The sequence below is a fragment of the Anser cygnoides genome, chromosome 2 (assembly GCF_040182565.1).
Source record: "Anser cygnoides isolate HZ-2024a breed goose chromosome 2, Taihu_goose_T2T_genome, whole genome shotgun sequence".
In the NCBI taxonomy this organism is placed as follows: Eukaryota; Metazoa; Chordata; class Aves; order Anseriformes; family Anatidae; genus Anser; species Anser cygnoides.
In genome coordinates, this window is record NC_089874.1 from 11,516,284 (window position 1) to 11,533,534 (window position 17,251).

Below are 17,251 nucleotides of genomic sequence, written 5' to 3' on the forward strand. Positions count from 1 at the left end.
TGCTGGCACTTAACACCGCCATGCCTATCAAACAGCCGAGAGCCAGCAACTGACTGTCCTCAGAGAAGGGACCGCAAGGAGCAGCAGGACAAGCCTCCCTCCTTCCTGTAGGAGCCATCGGGTTGCCCTGGCGAGACCCCACGCGGCTTCGGCACCAGCCTCGGGGGGCTGCCAGAGGCTCCAACCACAGCCGCGGCCGGGACTTTCCAGGTGTCTCTGTCTGGAGCTGAATTGCTCGGAGTCTTCCTAGCTGCTGTTCTTTACTGCAGGACATCATGTCACCGTTATGCTCTGTACTTGTTTTAAAGTTGTACTTAACCCTAGTGATAAATAATACTCATAATTAGAAGCCCTAGCTAACATTACTGAAAAAAATTAATTGATTTACACAGGCCTAAAATGAGTGATTCCCTGACACGTTCCACCAAGTGGAGTGAAACGAAAGCAGTTCCCATTTTGTAAACTTTACCAATAGAAGGAAAGACCAGAAATAACTGCAGAGAGCAACCGTGTTTCGGATCACACCACCAGCACCGCGGTCAAGGAGAGAACCAGGGACCACCCCAGGCAGCCAGGCAACGCTCCCCACCAGCCAGGGAAGACGGCTGCACCCAGCCTCAGCTGGGTGACTGCTGCCTGCACCTGGGTTCCCAGGAAGACAGAGCAGAAAGGAGGCAGGGGACGACAAAAGGCAGAATGGGATCATCAGGGCTAAGGCACAACTGATGCTCACCCACTGGGAAGGCAGGGAAATGTACACGCATAATTTTAAACGGATTAAGAGTTTGTGTCAAATCTGTTCTGTGCTGGGGTGAATCTTGCACTGCGGTGAGTCATCTTGTCTGACAGTTGCCAGGGAATTAAAGCAGTTATTTTTAAAAAATTATATGTCCTGCTTGACGCTTTATACAAATAGCCTCTTAAAAAATTAAAACGCAGTCAATGCATTTTTAAGTATAGAAGAGCTACGGTACATTTAGGATTCTCTGCATCACACCGCAAACATCCATCCTGAGCTATGAAAACCAAAAGGAGTTTATTGATGTCCCTTTAGAGAAACATTGATCTTCCTGCTGCTCTCCACTCCCAGGCCAAATCCTCCATCAAGGATTAGTTTGTTATACCTGCCTTTCGTATAGCAGGGAATTTTTTTGCCCTGAGAAAAACGAACCACAAAGGGAAGAGGTGTGCTATATCTGGATTTCTTCAGTACGAAAGAATATTTGGTTTGCTAGAATAAAGTCTATTTGACTCGAAATGACGGTTTTCACCTTACAAAGGAGTAACCCAGGCAGGTCAATACCTTCAGAGAAGGACAGCACGCCGACCCACAACCACGGGCACACGGCGAGCTGTCGCCGTGGCAGGGAGAAGCAGAGGCTTGTGCTCCCTGCGCTGTGCAGCGCAGTCAGACAGCCGTTCCCTGAAGCTGCAAAGGGCAGCTCCTCGCAGCGCGTGTCCCTGTTACAAACACGCCGCTTTCCGCCCGTTTTGCCTATAGAACTGACACCCCACCGGCAATTTTCACACATCCTTGGGAGAAGTTGTTCGAGTCCGTCTGCTGGGTAATACAGTAAAGATCATCGGAATGATCTATGACGTGTAACCTTTGGGCATCAGTGCTGCTCGACATCAGCCTGCAGTAAAGGTGTATTTACAGCGTGCCTCCAGGACAGCTCTTCTGGGAACATCCCGGCGATTTGCATAGTCTGCTTTACAAGGCGTTACAACACACTTCAGCTGAATGAGTGACAGCAAGTCCTTTTGACACAGCAACGCCCCTTAAATGCCCTGAAGTCCAAATATCACAGAAGATGAAGTAGGTAGACACACATCCAAAAAAAAAAAAGACTTCAAATTCCAGCGCCTTTCAATGTAAACGGATATTAACTCTTGAGTGAATTTAACCTGTTTTTAAAACTACCAAGCAACTCTCCCTCTCCAGCATGCACACCAACCAAGAACCAAAGCAGCTGATGAGAGGAGGTTCATCTTGCAGAGAAAGAAAAACTCATGTTGCCAGAACTCTTGATTTTATCATAATTCTCATGGCATTTGACATATTTGCCTAAAACCTTAGATCTTGTATGTAACGTGAAAATTTCAGCTTTACGTATGTTGAGTAGGTTCATCCTCTCTGCCAGAAAAAGAACTGAAAACATGAACCAACTGCGCCCTAACGACAAAAAAAAAAAAGAGAGAAAACAGCAAGAACCAAATGTGAGTATTGAATTTCTTAGTTCACTTCTCACCCAAACTCGGGAAGTATTAACACTCCGTCATTGTGCGGGCTATACCCACTTGCTAAGCAGAGCACTATCTCTCAAGGAGTGAATTAAAAGGATGACTCCGCGTCCCAAATCACAGAGGTGTGGTAGTTATTGAAATTTTCACACTCTGAAACCTCTCCGCGGGTGAAGAGTCAGCTGGCAAATGTCATGCAGGAATAATAACCGGAGGAGCTGACTGCAGTCCTCTGGCCCCGCACCAGTGACTACATCCAGGCAGGCAGCTTGGCGGGGTCCGGTGGTCCTGCGAGGCGCTGCCAACCACAGCTCCCTCCCGAGAGCGGCGGCCCTTTTGCTGACGGGATCGCTCTGCTGGACAAGGGCTTTGCTGTCTCTGTCAGGAGGCATCGTGCATTAACGGGCACCAATAAATGACACGCCGTGCACCTATAAAATAATACACCGACCAGACAATGACCCAACCAACCCAAGTAAGATGAGTGCATATAACCAAGCCAGCGGATGTAACCAAAGTTTAGGACCAAATTAATCACCTGAGCTCATGTCCAGTGCCTTTGGGAAGGAGCAAGCATCCCTTGAAGATCCGCTGATGCTTTTTGAAAGTGGTCTTTGGAGAAAGGCTCAAGCTTACCAAAACCTGCTATGCCTCATATGTTTAAAATGAGAGAGGACTGGACGTATAGTACGGAATATGAGTAGAGTAGTTTCTGAACAGGATGTTTTTCACATTTTCCATGTGGCGTCTGTGGTTCTTTTAAGTGTTTCAGCTCTGTTATCTGACACTTGGATAAAATACTGGAAGAAATATAGAGCATCTTTTCCCGATTAATTTTGGTTCAGAAAGTAATTGGAAGGGCAATATAACCCTGTATAACCTTAACTAGAGGGGAAAATGAGAAAAATATTTTTGGGACTTTCTAATTCTTAAGTGTTTTTAAGAATGGAGGGGTTGTAAAATTACGTTTTTAAACAGAAAGACAACATATTTCAAGACTCCTGGTTTTATTAAATGAGTTCTTCAGTTAACAGCTCCCAAGCTAGTCTAAAAAAAAAACGAGATGATTCATCTATTTCCATCCAATACAATTTTATACACAGTTAGAAAACCGAAGCCTCGTAAAATTCTAAGCGGCCCTCAAGAACAGCCACTGCAGAGTGACATGTTGATTGCATCAGCCTCCAAAGGCCACAGTTTTGAGCACTGCGAGCATTAGGACTGTCACTGGAGCCCACCGCAGCGTCAAAGACCACGTAGGTAACAGGCCAGCCTCAGCCACGTTCACTCGAGCACAGCAAAACAAATGCCTTCAGAGTATCTGGCTGGATAAAAAAGATTCCACAACTCACTTCTAATACTCTTACCAGACTGAAAGTGCTGCTGCACCTCTCAGTTCTGAGAAACACGGAAGCATTTTCCCCTCCCAAAATGAAACGAAAACACCACCAAGAAGTGTGCTATTGCTGCCTTAAGCTGAACATAAAATTAAATACCAGCGCATGAACATGAAAGTCACTTTCAGCACTCATCAAAGTGCGAGGCTACCTACACAGCTCCCTCTCTCTCGTGGGGTAGGCTACAGGCACACATGCTCGGAGGACACAGGTAAACATTTCTGACTCTGACTGATCTTCAGCCTCTAAATCAAAATAATGAAACTAACAAAATCTAAAATGGTTACCCTAATTTGCATCCATAGTACCTTTTAAATAGCTTTGTTTGAAACAAAAAAGCGCATTCGGACCACAACAAAGGAGAGGTAAAAGGCATGCGGCTTGCCCACAATAACCAGCGGGTTACAAGTGCCAGAAACAATCTTAGCAGCGCACAACGTAAACACCTTTCAGACAAACTCCTCTTCCCTCGAAACCAAAGAACAGTACAGAGCTGCCTAAACGCTCGCAAAAAAAAAGGCGCTTTGCCCTGTCGTCTAAAAAGCATGTGCTACCTACCCGGCAGCCACTGCATGAGCTTCTGCTGTCAGAATCGCTGCTGCGAGTCAGCCCCTGCCCAGCGTGCAGCCGAACAGGGAGACCAGAATTTGGCTACAAGAGGAGAAACCGCCACGGCCATATTGAAAGGTACAGTGACTGCCGGCAAAGACCGCGATGACAGCATCCGCGAGTGCCCGCTGTGCCAGCGCCCCAGCACCGCTTGTCTGGGCGCGCGGACACCGGCTACCCCATCCCCTGCCTCGAGGCGCGTGGCGTGGGGAGGACCCGCACCGCCACGCGGGATGGGCAGGACCTGGGGAGGAGGCGGCGTTAGCTCCCAGCCAAGAGGCCGCGTTGCGATAATCCTGCCAGTGCTCTCTTTGCACAAGGCAGCAACTTCTTTCAGAAGCTGTCCCTAAGTCTCCCCGGTCCACGAGAGGTTTTGGCACGCGATAACGAGGTTGCCGTGGTACAAGTGGCAGCTGTAAGGCCCGCGGTGTTCAGAGGCACCAGAACTGGAAAGCCCGCGGTCACACTCAGTACAACAAACCACTTCGGGCACTCGGCATTTGAAAAACATTTTCCTAGCAAGTCCGGTTTAGGAAGGGGGACGGAATTTAAGGCAGTCCCTCCACTCCCAACGTTATCAATGAGACCCAAACACGCGTGTAAGCATGCAGTTGCCCAAGTTACCGCTTTCTACAGCTACCAAATCCAAGAAGGCGGCAGAGATGCCTTAACACACCGTGAGCTCGACACACATTGAAACCTCAGTCTTGCAAACATTTCTGCACAGGCTGAAGCCTACCACAGTGAACGGCACGCCACCGAAGCCAGTGGGCTGGCACACGATGGTCAAGTTACATGTAAGGGGCACACACTCGGGGCCTGAAAATGCACGAAGTTGCCTTGAAAACCGCCAAACTCTGAGCCAGCGTGGCCAGACTACGACCAGCCTTCCACTGAAACAAAACCTTACGAGTTACTGATCCTACCCTACGCAGTCGTTAGTTTTGGGAAGAGGCCAGAATTTGCAACACGTGTGCCTGAAGTGAGGAGCTTTAAGAGGCGGAAGGTTGAGTTTTCCCAGGCACGGAGCACTGCAATTTACTTGACTAAGAGCACACCAAGAGTGGCTTGGGGGAAAGACACTGAAAGCAGGATGCTGGCCCCTTCTCCTCCCTCCTCCCAGTTACAGCCAATCTTGATTTAGGTTGTCACAGTCAGAAAACACGAGCCACGCTGTCTGCTGGGTGTAACGTCAGTGGCACAGAAGGAAAGATATTGTCAGTGGGATAAATTCATTCCAGCTCTAGCTCCAGGGAAGGCACAGCAGTGCAGATAGAGATGTCCAATTGCAAACCACGTCCTGCTTCCTCCGAGTCTTCTTGGATTATGCTTGCGGCAACAGGAACTGTACCATAAAACTGCATTACAACTTCGGTACACTGAATTAGCGTATTTCTTACTGAGGATCTAAGTCAGTTTGATTTTGGCCTTCTGAAAGCATTTACTAACATCTGTTTTAATTAGCATCTTGCCGGTGTGCAGACAGTAGTGTGATAAACACCAAAAAGCATAAAGCAGGAGCACACCGTGGTATCGACAGCGCTCCGTGCTCCCTCCCCAGCACAGAGAAGGGCTGGTGGATGGGCACTACCTCGCTGTAAGGCAACATCGCATTGAACTTTTCTTATTTTGGGTTTTCAGGAGGAGAAGGCAGAGAAAGAAGAGCCCCAGGCTAATCAGTAGCTCCTTCTCCTCTTCCCCCTCAAAGCGTTAAAAGGAAAATACAATGTCAACATCAGCTCCTCCCTGCTGATGAAACTGGCTTGAGCGCATTTTACTTTCTGGCTTGGAGCCCTTACAAACCGTTACGAAAAGACGGAAAGACAGCTCGGTGTATCGAACACTTCCAATAACTGATCTGGGGCACGCTCGGTCATTCTGTCAAGTGTTGCAGCCTGTCAGCGGCAAACAAACACTAACATTTGTCTTTTTTTTATTAAAAGAAAAAGCTCACGGCACATTTGCACTTGAGGAAAGAGCCAACTCTAGCATCAGCAGATACAGATACTCCCCACTCCCTGCCTCTGCAAGGAACAGCTTACATCTGAGGCACCACAATCCTGCCCAACACTGACGGCACTCTGGGCGCTCGATCCCCATCAGGGAGAGATCCCGACGGGCAGCAATCGCTCCGTGCACCTCATTCCTCCGCCGGAGCTGCCACAGATGGAGATGGGGAGCTGGCTGCCGGCAGGCTGAGGTGCGGAGGGCGGGCTCGGGCTCCTGCTCATCCTCCCAGCCACAGCCGCGGCAGCGATGTGCGGGCTGCACAAGAGCCTTCCCAACTGGCGGAGCATCAAAATCAACCAAGCCAAGCAAACCACCACCGCAAGCTTTCAATTAAACGGGAAATGTATATATATATAAATATATATATATACGCAATTAACAACAAAAAAAATCCTTTCCTTTAAGTAGTATTTTTGAGGTGACCTTATCATGGAGTGTTTTGTTGCAAGTGCTACGCTGATCCCGAGGCGTGCACTTGACGGCAAGCCCCTCGATACAGCCAAGCAGCCTTTTCGCCCCAACGTTATGTGGCAGATTTCTGTAAAACTGCATTTTCTTGGCAGGACAGGGATCCCTGCGAGCCAGCCCGAAGGATTTTTCCATCTTCCGTAATAAAACATGCGAGGCTGGAGAGCAGCGAGCCCTGCCGCCAGAGCCCCCCTCTCCAGCGGAGAGGGGGGCGGAATTCACCACAGGTAGAACAAAAAAATACATATATAAATAAAAAAATAATAATAAAAAAAAAACCGCCCGCCCGAGCCTCCGGGGGCGAGCACAAAGGCGCGCACCCGCCTGTCCCCTCAGGAGCTGAGGGAACGCCGAGGGGACGCGGGGCGGGAGGCTGGGAAAGAGGGGTCGGGGGTTAGGGGGGGGGTTGTGGGGTGGCACCGAGGGGCTGAGGAGGGGGTGAGGGGGCGATGGGGGGGGTCTGTGAGGGACCGGGGGGGGTAACGGGGTGCTGAGGGGAGGGGGTGCGCGCCCCGCCGCCCGTCCAACTGTCACCGCCACCGCCCGCGCGCGCGCACGCGAGGGCCGTGCCCGCTCCGCCGCCCCCCCCCCACCTCCCACGTTTTCCCCCCCCCTCCCCAATTTTTTATTTATTTTATAATTTATTTATTTATTTATTTATTACCTTCGGAGAGCTCCAGCTCCAGCTCGGCCAGGCGGGCCCGCACCTCCAGGGGCAGCGACACGCTGTCCAGGCTGCGGTCCGCCATGCTGGCGCGGGGGGCTCTGCCCTCCTCCTCCTCCTCCTCCTCCTCCTCCTCCTCCTCCTCCCCGCTGCTTCTCCCCCTTTGTTCGAGGCGCGGAGGGGAGAGGAGAGGAGGGGAGAGGGGAGGAGAGGGGAGGAGAGGAGGGGAGAGGGAGGGAGGGAGGGAGGGCGGCGGGGCCGCGCCGGGTGCCGAGGTCCCTGCGCGCCGCCTCAGCGGGGCATGCGGGGGGAGGCGGGCGGGCGCGCACGGGGACGGGGCGCGGAGGGAGGGAGGGAATGCGGCGATTTCTCCTCTCCTCCTCCTCCTCCTCCTTCCCTCTCCTCCTCCTCCTCCTCCTCCTCCCTCGCCGCTTCCTTCAGCGGGGCCCCGCCATGGCCGCTGCTGCCGCCGCTGCTGCTGCCGCCGCCGCCGCCCGCCCGCGATCGCTCCTCATCGGCTTCCCCGCCGCTGCCGGCTCCCTCCCGGCTCGCCGCAGCCGCCCGGCCCCGCTCCTTCCCCGGGCTGGGCTGGGCTGGGCTGGGCTGGGCTGGGCTGGCGGCGCCTGGCGCTGCGGTGCCGCTGCCGCGACTGCTGCCGGCCGGGCACGGCGCCGCTGCTGTCACGGGCACGTGACCGCGCCGCCGCCGCGCGCCCCCGACGCCGGCCCCCAGGGGGCGCGCACGGCGCGGCGCTGCCCCCGCGCGCGCTGAGGCGCTGAGGCGCTCTCGGGTTGGGGGGGGGGGCGTGGGGGCCGGGGTTTGTCGCTCCGTCGCGACAGCCCTCAGAAGTGGGGCTGGTGGCCCTCACGGTGCCGCTGCGAGGGGGAGAGGGGTGGGGTGGGGAGGCCAGCAAGCCCCGAATTCCCTTTCCTGCCCCACCTGCCGAGCGGCTTGCTGCCTGCTCCTGTTGGCGGCTGCGTTCGTCCGGCTAAACAGTGGAAATTCAGTGCGTGCGTTACACAAAGTGCACATTCCCACTTATTACATCCCCACTGACATCCCCACTGACATCCCCACTGACATCCCCACTGACATCCCCACTTGCTGTCAGAGATGAGGACGCAGCTGACACAGCGGCGTGCCCGTGCTCGGCGCCAGCGTGCGCCCACTGCCACCTCCATCCGGAGCACCCGCGCCCCAGTCACACCGCTCGTAACAGGGAAAACGTGTAATATATATGTTCAGATCAACAGACACGTTCGGCAAGGAACACCTGCCTTTCTTTTCCTCCCTGCATACGTCTTCTCTTGTATATTTCGTTTTGTTTCAGAGCGTCCCTCACCAGAAGGACGGAGCAGGACACCACACCACCTGCCGTTCCATAAGCCCTCGGAAGTCAGTGGGAGAATTTGTCTCACAGGGACACAAGTTTAACTGAAAGAAAAAGGCGTAATCGTCCCCAAGTCAACCACGGCTTACCATTTCGGTTAGCGGAAGGAAAGGATGCAGGAGTTCCTTCAAGCGATGAAGCTCAGGCTGTGACTATACTGAACAATGTAATTTTTTAATACGTTGTGGAACAAAAACAAATGACATCATATTGCCAGCTGTGCTGGACTGGTGTCGGCACCGGGGCGATCCCTGCACTGTACATGGTGCTGGCAGCTCCTCGTGCTCTGGCTGCACCCAGACATGGACCCGCTTGCGCCCGATGCCGGCGTCCCTTCAGCCAGAGCAGTGCCACCACCGCCTGGAGCACCTCGGCCAAGCTGCCAGGTGCAAGCAAGCCTTGAACACACAAGGTCCCTGCATTTCATGGTGCCGGTGTTTGTTTCATTGTCACTTATGCTGATTTCTATTAACCACCACCGGGCTACTCTTCAATGCGCTGCGGGATTGGAGCCATCTGTTTAGCCTCTCCGTAGCCCACTACTTTTAACAGCATGGCAACACGCATGCCATTTAGGGTATACAATGCATCGCCACCGGCACTGTGCTGTATAGGGGTAAGACTTTTTGCCTATTGTTGAGCACCGAATGGCTGAAATACAGGCATTCAAGGAATTATCCACGTCTTTCAAGTTCCTTACATCAGGACCCAAACAATGAAAAGCAATTAAATCCAAATGTGCTCCAGGCTTCCTACCTGAGAAGCCCGGTTTTGTTTGTTTATTGTTTCGTGGGGGATGAAATAGGCTGAAAGGCTCAGCGCTCCACAGGAGGAGCTTTTTCCAGCACCGAGGAGGCAGCCACGAGGGAGGCAGCGCGAGGCTCTGCGGCGATCCAGCTTTCTGCACCAGCGTGTATCTCCGAGCTGCACCTTTGCTTCCCCGCTCTTTGAGCTGATGGGAGCTGGTGATTTGATTTGTTATCTGATTGTTGCACAATCCCTACCAGCGACGCTCACCCCGCTCTCCAAATTTTCCCTTTTGTGAAGTTACGTAAAGGGACCTAAAGAGAAAGAGCTGAACGTTCACAACATTTCACATGGAATTTTCCTGGCGCTTCCATGACAAGCCCCGTGTTTCAGCAGTTGGGTACATTTACTGAAAGAACAGTCGCTTGCTGTGTGAATCCATCGGGCAGGAATGGAAACACCCGAATCCTGCAGCCTCCCCTTCGAGGTGCCCTGCTGGATGGCGGCTGCTGCGGAGGGGGTCTGGGGAGCCCCTGGGTGGGATGCAGCAAGGCAGTGGGGCTGGGGCTGCAGCAGGGGAACCTCTCCCCTTGGCACGGGGATGGGGGAGCCAAACCCCAGCACAGGAACATGCCTGGGGCCACGGCAGCCTCACTCGAATGAAACATTTGTTCCAACAGGGCTCCTCTGCCTCATGAGAAGAGATTTCTTGCTTACCTCCGGGTACCAATAATGAAATTTCAAGCATATAAATTTGCATGATGAATTTGATGAAACACTGAAATTAAAACAAAAAAGGAGCAAGTCAGGAGGTTTGACCTAGTTGGTCTTAATTAATGAATCCTTCCAGATTTGTAGATGAGAGGCTGCGTCATAATCATCCACCAGAATAAGCAGTAGGAATTTTCCTGACTTCAAGAAAAGCAGGACAATATTTGTGTTTTGGACCCAGTGATTAATTAAGAGTGTCAGGATTTCTAGAATCCCTTTCCTATAAAGACAAGCGTTTCTGCAAGGCATGACCGTATTTGCACGGTGTACGGTTTCATATGCGTTCAAGAGCAGAAACGAGCCTGCAACGTCCTTCTGACACAGGCCCTGATCTCCGCAGCTTGCCAGTGACTTTGTGCCCCAACGCTTTCGTTGACATGATTTGAATTATTTGCATGCGCTAACCTATTCGAACATACGTGTCTTCACAGAAGGAAGGAAGAAAAAAAGTGTGTTTGTACTTAAAAATGCTTATTGTTGCTGTAAGTTGTGAAGTCCTGCTGGAGATCGCCTTACAGTGGCGTCGGTAGCTGAGTAGAAAGTGTGAAGGACAACACAGAGTTGACCTTGACTAGATAAAAATTCACTTTCCTAGCTAATTCACAGCAGAAGATGTATCCAATTTTGCAGAGATTTAGCCTTTAAACCGGATCTATACCAGAAATCTTCTCAGCATCATAACCTTAGGAAGGGGGCAGGGAACAAAAGACTTTTGGAGAAAGGAAAAGCTCTTGTATAGACGCTATCACATTGACCTAAAGCACCAAAAATTACATGTGGGTCTTCTGGACACCTTAATAAAAGCAACGGGACTGTGTCTGTGAGTGAGCTGGTTAGCTGCTCTTCTGTTTATGTGACTGGGGAATCAGGATTCAGCCAGAGTACCAAAAAATAAAAATGAAAAGCGGAAGGCATTCATAGAAAAACAACAAAAATAATCAGCTGCCTAGAGGGACTGATTTATAAGGAGAGATTAAAAAGAGTGCTTCTCAGCTTGCTAAGCAACAGCAAGGGATGGCCCAGATAGCTGCCCACAATTATCTGAAAGGTGTAAGCACTGCGGAAGTTAAAGGGAAAAAAAAAAAGCGGGTAGAAAAGGATACAACTTTGAATAATAGGCTGGAATTAAGAAAGGAAGCCGAAATAAATGTCAGGGAAAGCTTCCAAGGGATGAGCAGTGTTACAGTGCAAAAGAGACTCTCAAAGGAAATAGTGGAATCCCCATAATTTGAAACATTAAAAGCAGAGTAGACAAAGCAATCATGAATATGCTGTAGGAAATAATCCTACTGTGGTATTGGATGAACATGCCTGTCTGGCATTGGTTATGCGGAGATGTACTGCTTTTTTTTCTTTTTTTTTTCTAGTGAACTCAATTTATTTTTTACCCTTCACCTCTCCACTCCCACTCTCTCTATTTGCATCTGTCAGCTTGTGCCTCATGTGCAGGTTGGGAAATGCATTACGCTTTTTACATTTTTACCATGAATGTGGCTGGACGTCTACCTACTACTATACAGCAAATTGTACAAAATAACTGATGAGATGCATTAATCAAGTTATCTCTGAATGGAATGCAAAAGGTCCTATAATTATTTCCAACTTGGGTTCTAATTTCGTTTAACACTTCAAAATTAAACTCGGTCTCATCTTCTAATTCCTCTCCCGCCTATTGGGAAGGGAAGGGAAGGGAAGGGAAGGGAAGGGAAGGGAAGGGAAGGGAAGGGAAGGGAAGGGAAGGGAAGGGAAGGGAAGGGAAGGGAAGGGAAGGGAAGGGAAGGGAAGGGAAGGGAAGGGAAGGGAAGGGAAGGGAAGGGAAGGGAAGGGAAGGGAAGGGAAGGGAAGGGAAGGGAAGGGAAGGGAAGGGAAGGGAAGGGAAGGGAAGGGAAGGGAAGGGAAGGGAAGGGAAGGGAAGGGAAGGGAAGGGAAGGGAAGGGAAGGGAAGGGAAGGGAAGGGAAGGGAAGGGAAGGGAAGGGAAGGGAAGGGAAGGGAAGGGAAGGGAAGGGAAGGGAAGGGAAGGGAAGGGAAGGGAAGGGAAGGGAAGGGAAGGGAAGGGAAGGGAAGGGAAGGGAAGGGAAGGGAAGGGAAGGGAAGGGAAGGGAAGGGAAGGGAAGGGAAGGGAAGGGAAGGGAAGGGAAGGGAAGGAAGGGAAGGGAAGGGAAGGGAAGGGAAGGGAAGGGAAGGGAAGGGAAGGGAAGGGAAGGGAAGGGAAGGGAAGGGAAGGGAAGGGAAGGGAAGGGAAGGGAAGGGAAGGGAGATTAATTACGGAGAGCATGTGACAGATGCAAGCTGCTACATATCTTGGTGTTCATTTCTCCACCCTAATATTGAGTCTGTAAACTGATGCCAGTGGCCCACTCTTAATTCACAAAGGTCTATTGAAGTGAATATCTGGGAATCCAAATGCCCACTGAAGACAGGCTGACCTAATTCCGTGCACAGAAAGGTATGTGAACAAGTCCTGCACAGAGGAGAGGCCTTCAGCCATTTTCTGCCTTAGCCTGGTTGCAGACGAGCTCCAGTAGTTGGGAAACGGAGAAGTTTCCTTCCCCGCTGCGTCCCTGTGCCAGAGGTTACTGGCCTCGTCGCACCGCTGGCAGCAGGAACATAAACTCATGCCTGAGCTCCTTCTGCACATAGTTTGGCATCGTAGTTCACATGCTGATGAAACGGGGTTGGAGCTAAGATGCACAAAAGAACTTTCTTGGCCAGAAGTGAAGTACGACACAGGAAAAGGAAAGAAAAGAAACCCTAGGAAGCATCATTTCCCTTTGTATATTAGATATTTCCTTCTTCAACTCGCATGACCATTGTTCTTAAGGAAATAATTTGATTATTATCAGTGTAAAAGTATTGTTTAAAAAGGGATTTAGTGCATTTTAATAATTTTCATACATCTCTCTTTTTATTAAAAAAATAAAATGAACTTAGGAGTTTACTGGCACAGTTTAATAAGTTTGGTTTGAAACTTAGTCTCACATAAGAAGTATTTATTAGGCTCCTGCAGTCTGGCCAAGCCTGTTTCCACAGAGAAAGGTCCCTTCCACTGCTGCATTTGAGGTAGGAGTTGATAACACATTTCACAAGTTCAGAGAGGCAACTGGCATCCGAAGATAGGAAATGTCTTAATATTCTAATACAGGATTCCCAAAGCATCCGCACGCACAGCCTGTCTCTCACTACACCAGGCGTCTTACAGGGAAATGGCTATCCACACGGTGAGTGAGGTTTAAAATGCAGTAACACAGTTTTCTGGAAAGATTCTCTTCAATGAAATTTACTGAACTAGATTTAGACCATTTCTCAATTTACTGAAATTAAAATGCAACATTGAGTATTCTAGAGCAAATTTAACCTGAATTATTTTTTTTCTGTTTTCTATGATGTCATCTGAAATAAAACGTGTATAGAAAAGGAACTACTCCTTTTTTATAATTTAGTCTCCAGTTAATGCGATATATCATAAGTTTTAGCAAACAAAGATCAGATTGTTACTTTAAGATAATGGCACAGAAGACTGTTGGCACACTGTAAAAGACATATAAGCAATATTCCGTCACTTATCATGCCTCTCTGTGATCCCATCTTCACCTCTCCTAATGAACTTTAAAATTGTATCATGTCAGTGATCAATTAATGTACAAAAAAATACCTCTAATACCTGGAAAACATCTCAAGATTCTTTCGGCTGTGATATGAATTAACACCTTGTTGGACGTGCCTTAATATTGTCATGGATTACACAGCAGACAGCTAAGCTAAGCAATAGAAATGTCTATTATAACCATGAAATTCTTTGGGAGATGAGGAAAAATGATTACAAGCTTTTGTTACCCAGCATTCACAAAAAAAAAAAAAAAGAAGGATATTTAACCATTGAGCGTTTTTACCAATCTCTTTAACTTGAGATAGACTAAAGCCATCTCAGACTGATTGTGGTCACCCAAAGTCAGGATTAAAGTTGCCATTTGCAATGATGATGGGTTGTAAAAATTCAAAGCATTCCTCTTCTGAATGTTTTTGATGTTTTAAGATAGTCCTGAGAATTTCGTGTTTTCTTGAAGATAATCAAGGAGATGCTAGGTTGTTCTTTGTTAATGCAGAGTACCGGATATATAAGCAAAACGTTTTAATAATTCTCTGATTTGAAGTGTCAGTGGTCACAGAACAAATACATTCTTCTCAATCTTCTTTTAATTGGTTTCCCAGCTGGAATGGGAACTGCTTTACTACTCGTAAGACTTGGGACATTTCCACCCCCCAAGATGCAGAATTTTTATCATCACTGATTCCTGGAAATAAAAATAATTAACTTGCTACCACATCCAAATGACCCAAATGAACAACAACGAAAATATTTTGGAGCACTCTCCCAATGTCTGCAGCACTGCCTTTACATTTTCTTTTTTCTTTTTTTTTTTTTTCTCTTTTCTTACTTAGCAACGAAAAACAACAACAACAAAAAAAGCATCGAGAACTTTGTTCTGGGAAGCTCTGTTATAATTATCTCTCCAATCTGCTCCAATTGCACAGTGTCTTACATCTGACAGTCTACCATTAGCAATTTTGCACAAGTGGCAGTAAACGCATGACAATTACCGATCTCATAAACTAATTTCTTCTGCCTTTCTGGAAGATACAGAGCCCCTTCTTGTCTGAGGCAGTAACGTGACTTGTTGAGAAAATACTGCTGTTGCAGTTGCTCTCGGCATCACAATCCACGTAAGAACGTAACGGCCAAATACAAATAAATAACACTTAGACTGGGTCCAAATTCTACATCGGTGCCAGTTGTGCACCTCGGTACTGGCAGGATCCAGGAGGTTCTTTTTCCTGAAAGTGAGCGCCCGTCTCAGCCAGCCTGCTGCAAATGTGGTGCAGGCTCAGGGCTCCCTGAGGGATGCCAGGGCTGGCAGAGCTCCCCCTCGTGCTCCCTGCATCCCTGCCTCACCCTGGCCAGGTTCTTCACCCCTGAGCTGGTTCAGTAGGGAAGCTGGTAGGGATTTTTATTTTATTTTATTTTGAAAAAAATCTCCTATTTTGATCCTTCCCTGAACCATCCTTACGTTAATCTCAGAAGGAGATTTCTTTCCAGTTTTACCGCGAAGCTCTGAAGGACGACTTCTGCCATTTCTCCATATCGAAGTTTCCAACACCAGCTGCTCCAGGGGCTGAACCCCTTCACTTTGGGCTCGCTGAGCCTAGGTGGGACCTTGCAGAGAGCTGTGATAAAGCTGCTATGCAGAAATGCTTGCCCTGGGAGAGCAGGCTTGCTGCTGCGCTCTAAAACTCTACCCTGCAAAAACTCCTCTCACTGGGCCTTCGCACAAAAATCCTGCCAGGCCTTAAGTGGCAAGCGTTTGCTATTTACATAGCCATTAATGAAACTTTCCAGAAGTTTTCTTCTTTGCATGCCATTGCCTTACTTGGCTTTTGAGTGCAGAACTAGGGGTGGCCCGCTAGCATGGTTTTGCAGGCAAAAGCTCAAACGTGAAGCCACAACCCCAATTTTTACTTCAGGTGCGTGACTCAGTACTACCTCAGGGCAGCACACAAGAGAAGAGGAACTCCTCGTTTGTGATTTTGTGTACTTTTTTGTTGTTAAATCAGTACACCAAGGTTGAATTCAGTGCTGGAAACGAGATCAACTAGCACTTGCTCTGATTTCTGTGTGCTTTCCGCAAACGCCGAAGTCATTGATCTAGCCTTCACCTCGCTTCCGCAGCAAATTAATGAATTGGAGTATTCCCTTCGAGTGAGAAACCAGCGCTCACCCTGACACACATCAGAGCTAAAAGGTTAACGCCGGGCTATTTATTCGGCTGTAGCTCCTCAAAGGCACGAGCTCAGTGGACCATTTTAATAACTCCAGACAACGCTCCCTGCCAGGGCTCTCCCTGGCCCTGCGAGCCGTTCTTACCAGAAAAGGCTGAAACTCCACAAACACAGAACCACTGGCCTCCAACCCCACGTCACTCGTCAGGATTGACAGCTGGGAACATCAGTGATCCAGTACCATGCTTAAAATTGCTTTTTTCTTCTTAATACTTTTAAGTATAGGCACCAGAGTGTGTCTTGCTGGCTTCCAGGGACACTGGAGCTGACAGTGAAATAATTTTGTTTCTCTGGGTTATCATCATCCAGAGAATGGGATTGCAAATAGCCTTGTCGAATGGGATAGCAGCTAGCCGTACAGAAGCCAGGAAATATTTACTTACCTCATCAGGCATTGCAAGGACCAGCTATTTAATAGCACTTGGGCACTTCTGTGGGAAATACCGTGAATGCCGCAGATACCATGTTTATCTAATGATAAGCATTTATTTTGCAATAAAGAAAAGAAAAAGGAAAGGAAAGGAAAGGAAAGGAAAGGAAAGGAAAGGAAAGGAAAGGAAAGGAAAGGAAAGGAAAGGAAAGGAAAGGAAAGGAAAGGAAAGGAAAGGAAAGGAAAGGAAAGGAAAGGAAAGGAAAGGAAAGGAAAGGAAAGGAAAGGAAAGGAAAGGAAAGGAAAGGAAAGGAAAGGAAAGGAAAGGAAAGGAAAGGAAAGGAAAGGAAAGGAAAGGAAAGGAAAGGAAAGGAAAGGAAAGGAAAGGAAAGGAAAGGAAAGGAAAGGAAAGGAAAGGAAAGGAAAGGAAAGGAAAGGAAAGGAAAGGAAAGGAAAGGAAAGGAAAGGAAAGGAAAGGAAAGGAAAGGAAAGGAAAGGAAAGGAAAGGAAAGGAAAGGAAAGGAAAGGAAAGGAAAGGAAAGGAAAGGAAAGGAAAGGAAAGGAAAGGAAAGGAAAGGAAGGAAAGGAAAGGAAAGGAAAGGAAAGAAAAGAAAAGAAAAGAAAAGAAAAGAAAAGAAAAGAAAAGAAAAGAAAAGAAAAGAAAAGAAAAGAAAAGAAAAGAAAAGAAAAGAAAAGAAAAGAAAAGAAAAGAAAAGAAAAGAAAAGAAAAGAAAAGAAAAGAAAA

The 17,251-nt window shown here is 48.6% G+C and overlaps 1 protein-coding gene across 5 annotated transcripts in view; it reads right to left on the bottom strand.

Moving 5' to 3' along the window:
- The window catches only part of DIP2C (disco interacting protein 2 homolog C), a 317,670-nt gene extending 309,616 nt beyond the window's left edge, over positions 1-8,054 (bottom strand). For 2 of the 5 annotated variants that reach the window (XM_066991457.1, XM_066991455.1), the window contains exon 1: positions 7,393-8,053. In XM_066991457.1, coding sequence (XP_066847558.1) covers positions 7,393-7,477 — 85 coding nt within the window. In that variant the 5' untranslated portion in view covers positions 7,478-8,053. Of the gene's footprint in view, positions 1-7,392 lie in introns of all 5 variants that reach the window. The other 3 variants (XM_066991459.1, XM_066991458.1, XM_066991456.1) reach the window with 2 other exon arrangements.
- Positions 8,055-17,251: the final 9,197 nt, after the last annotated feature.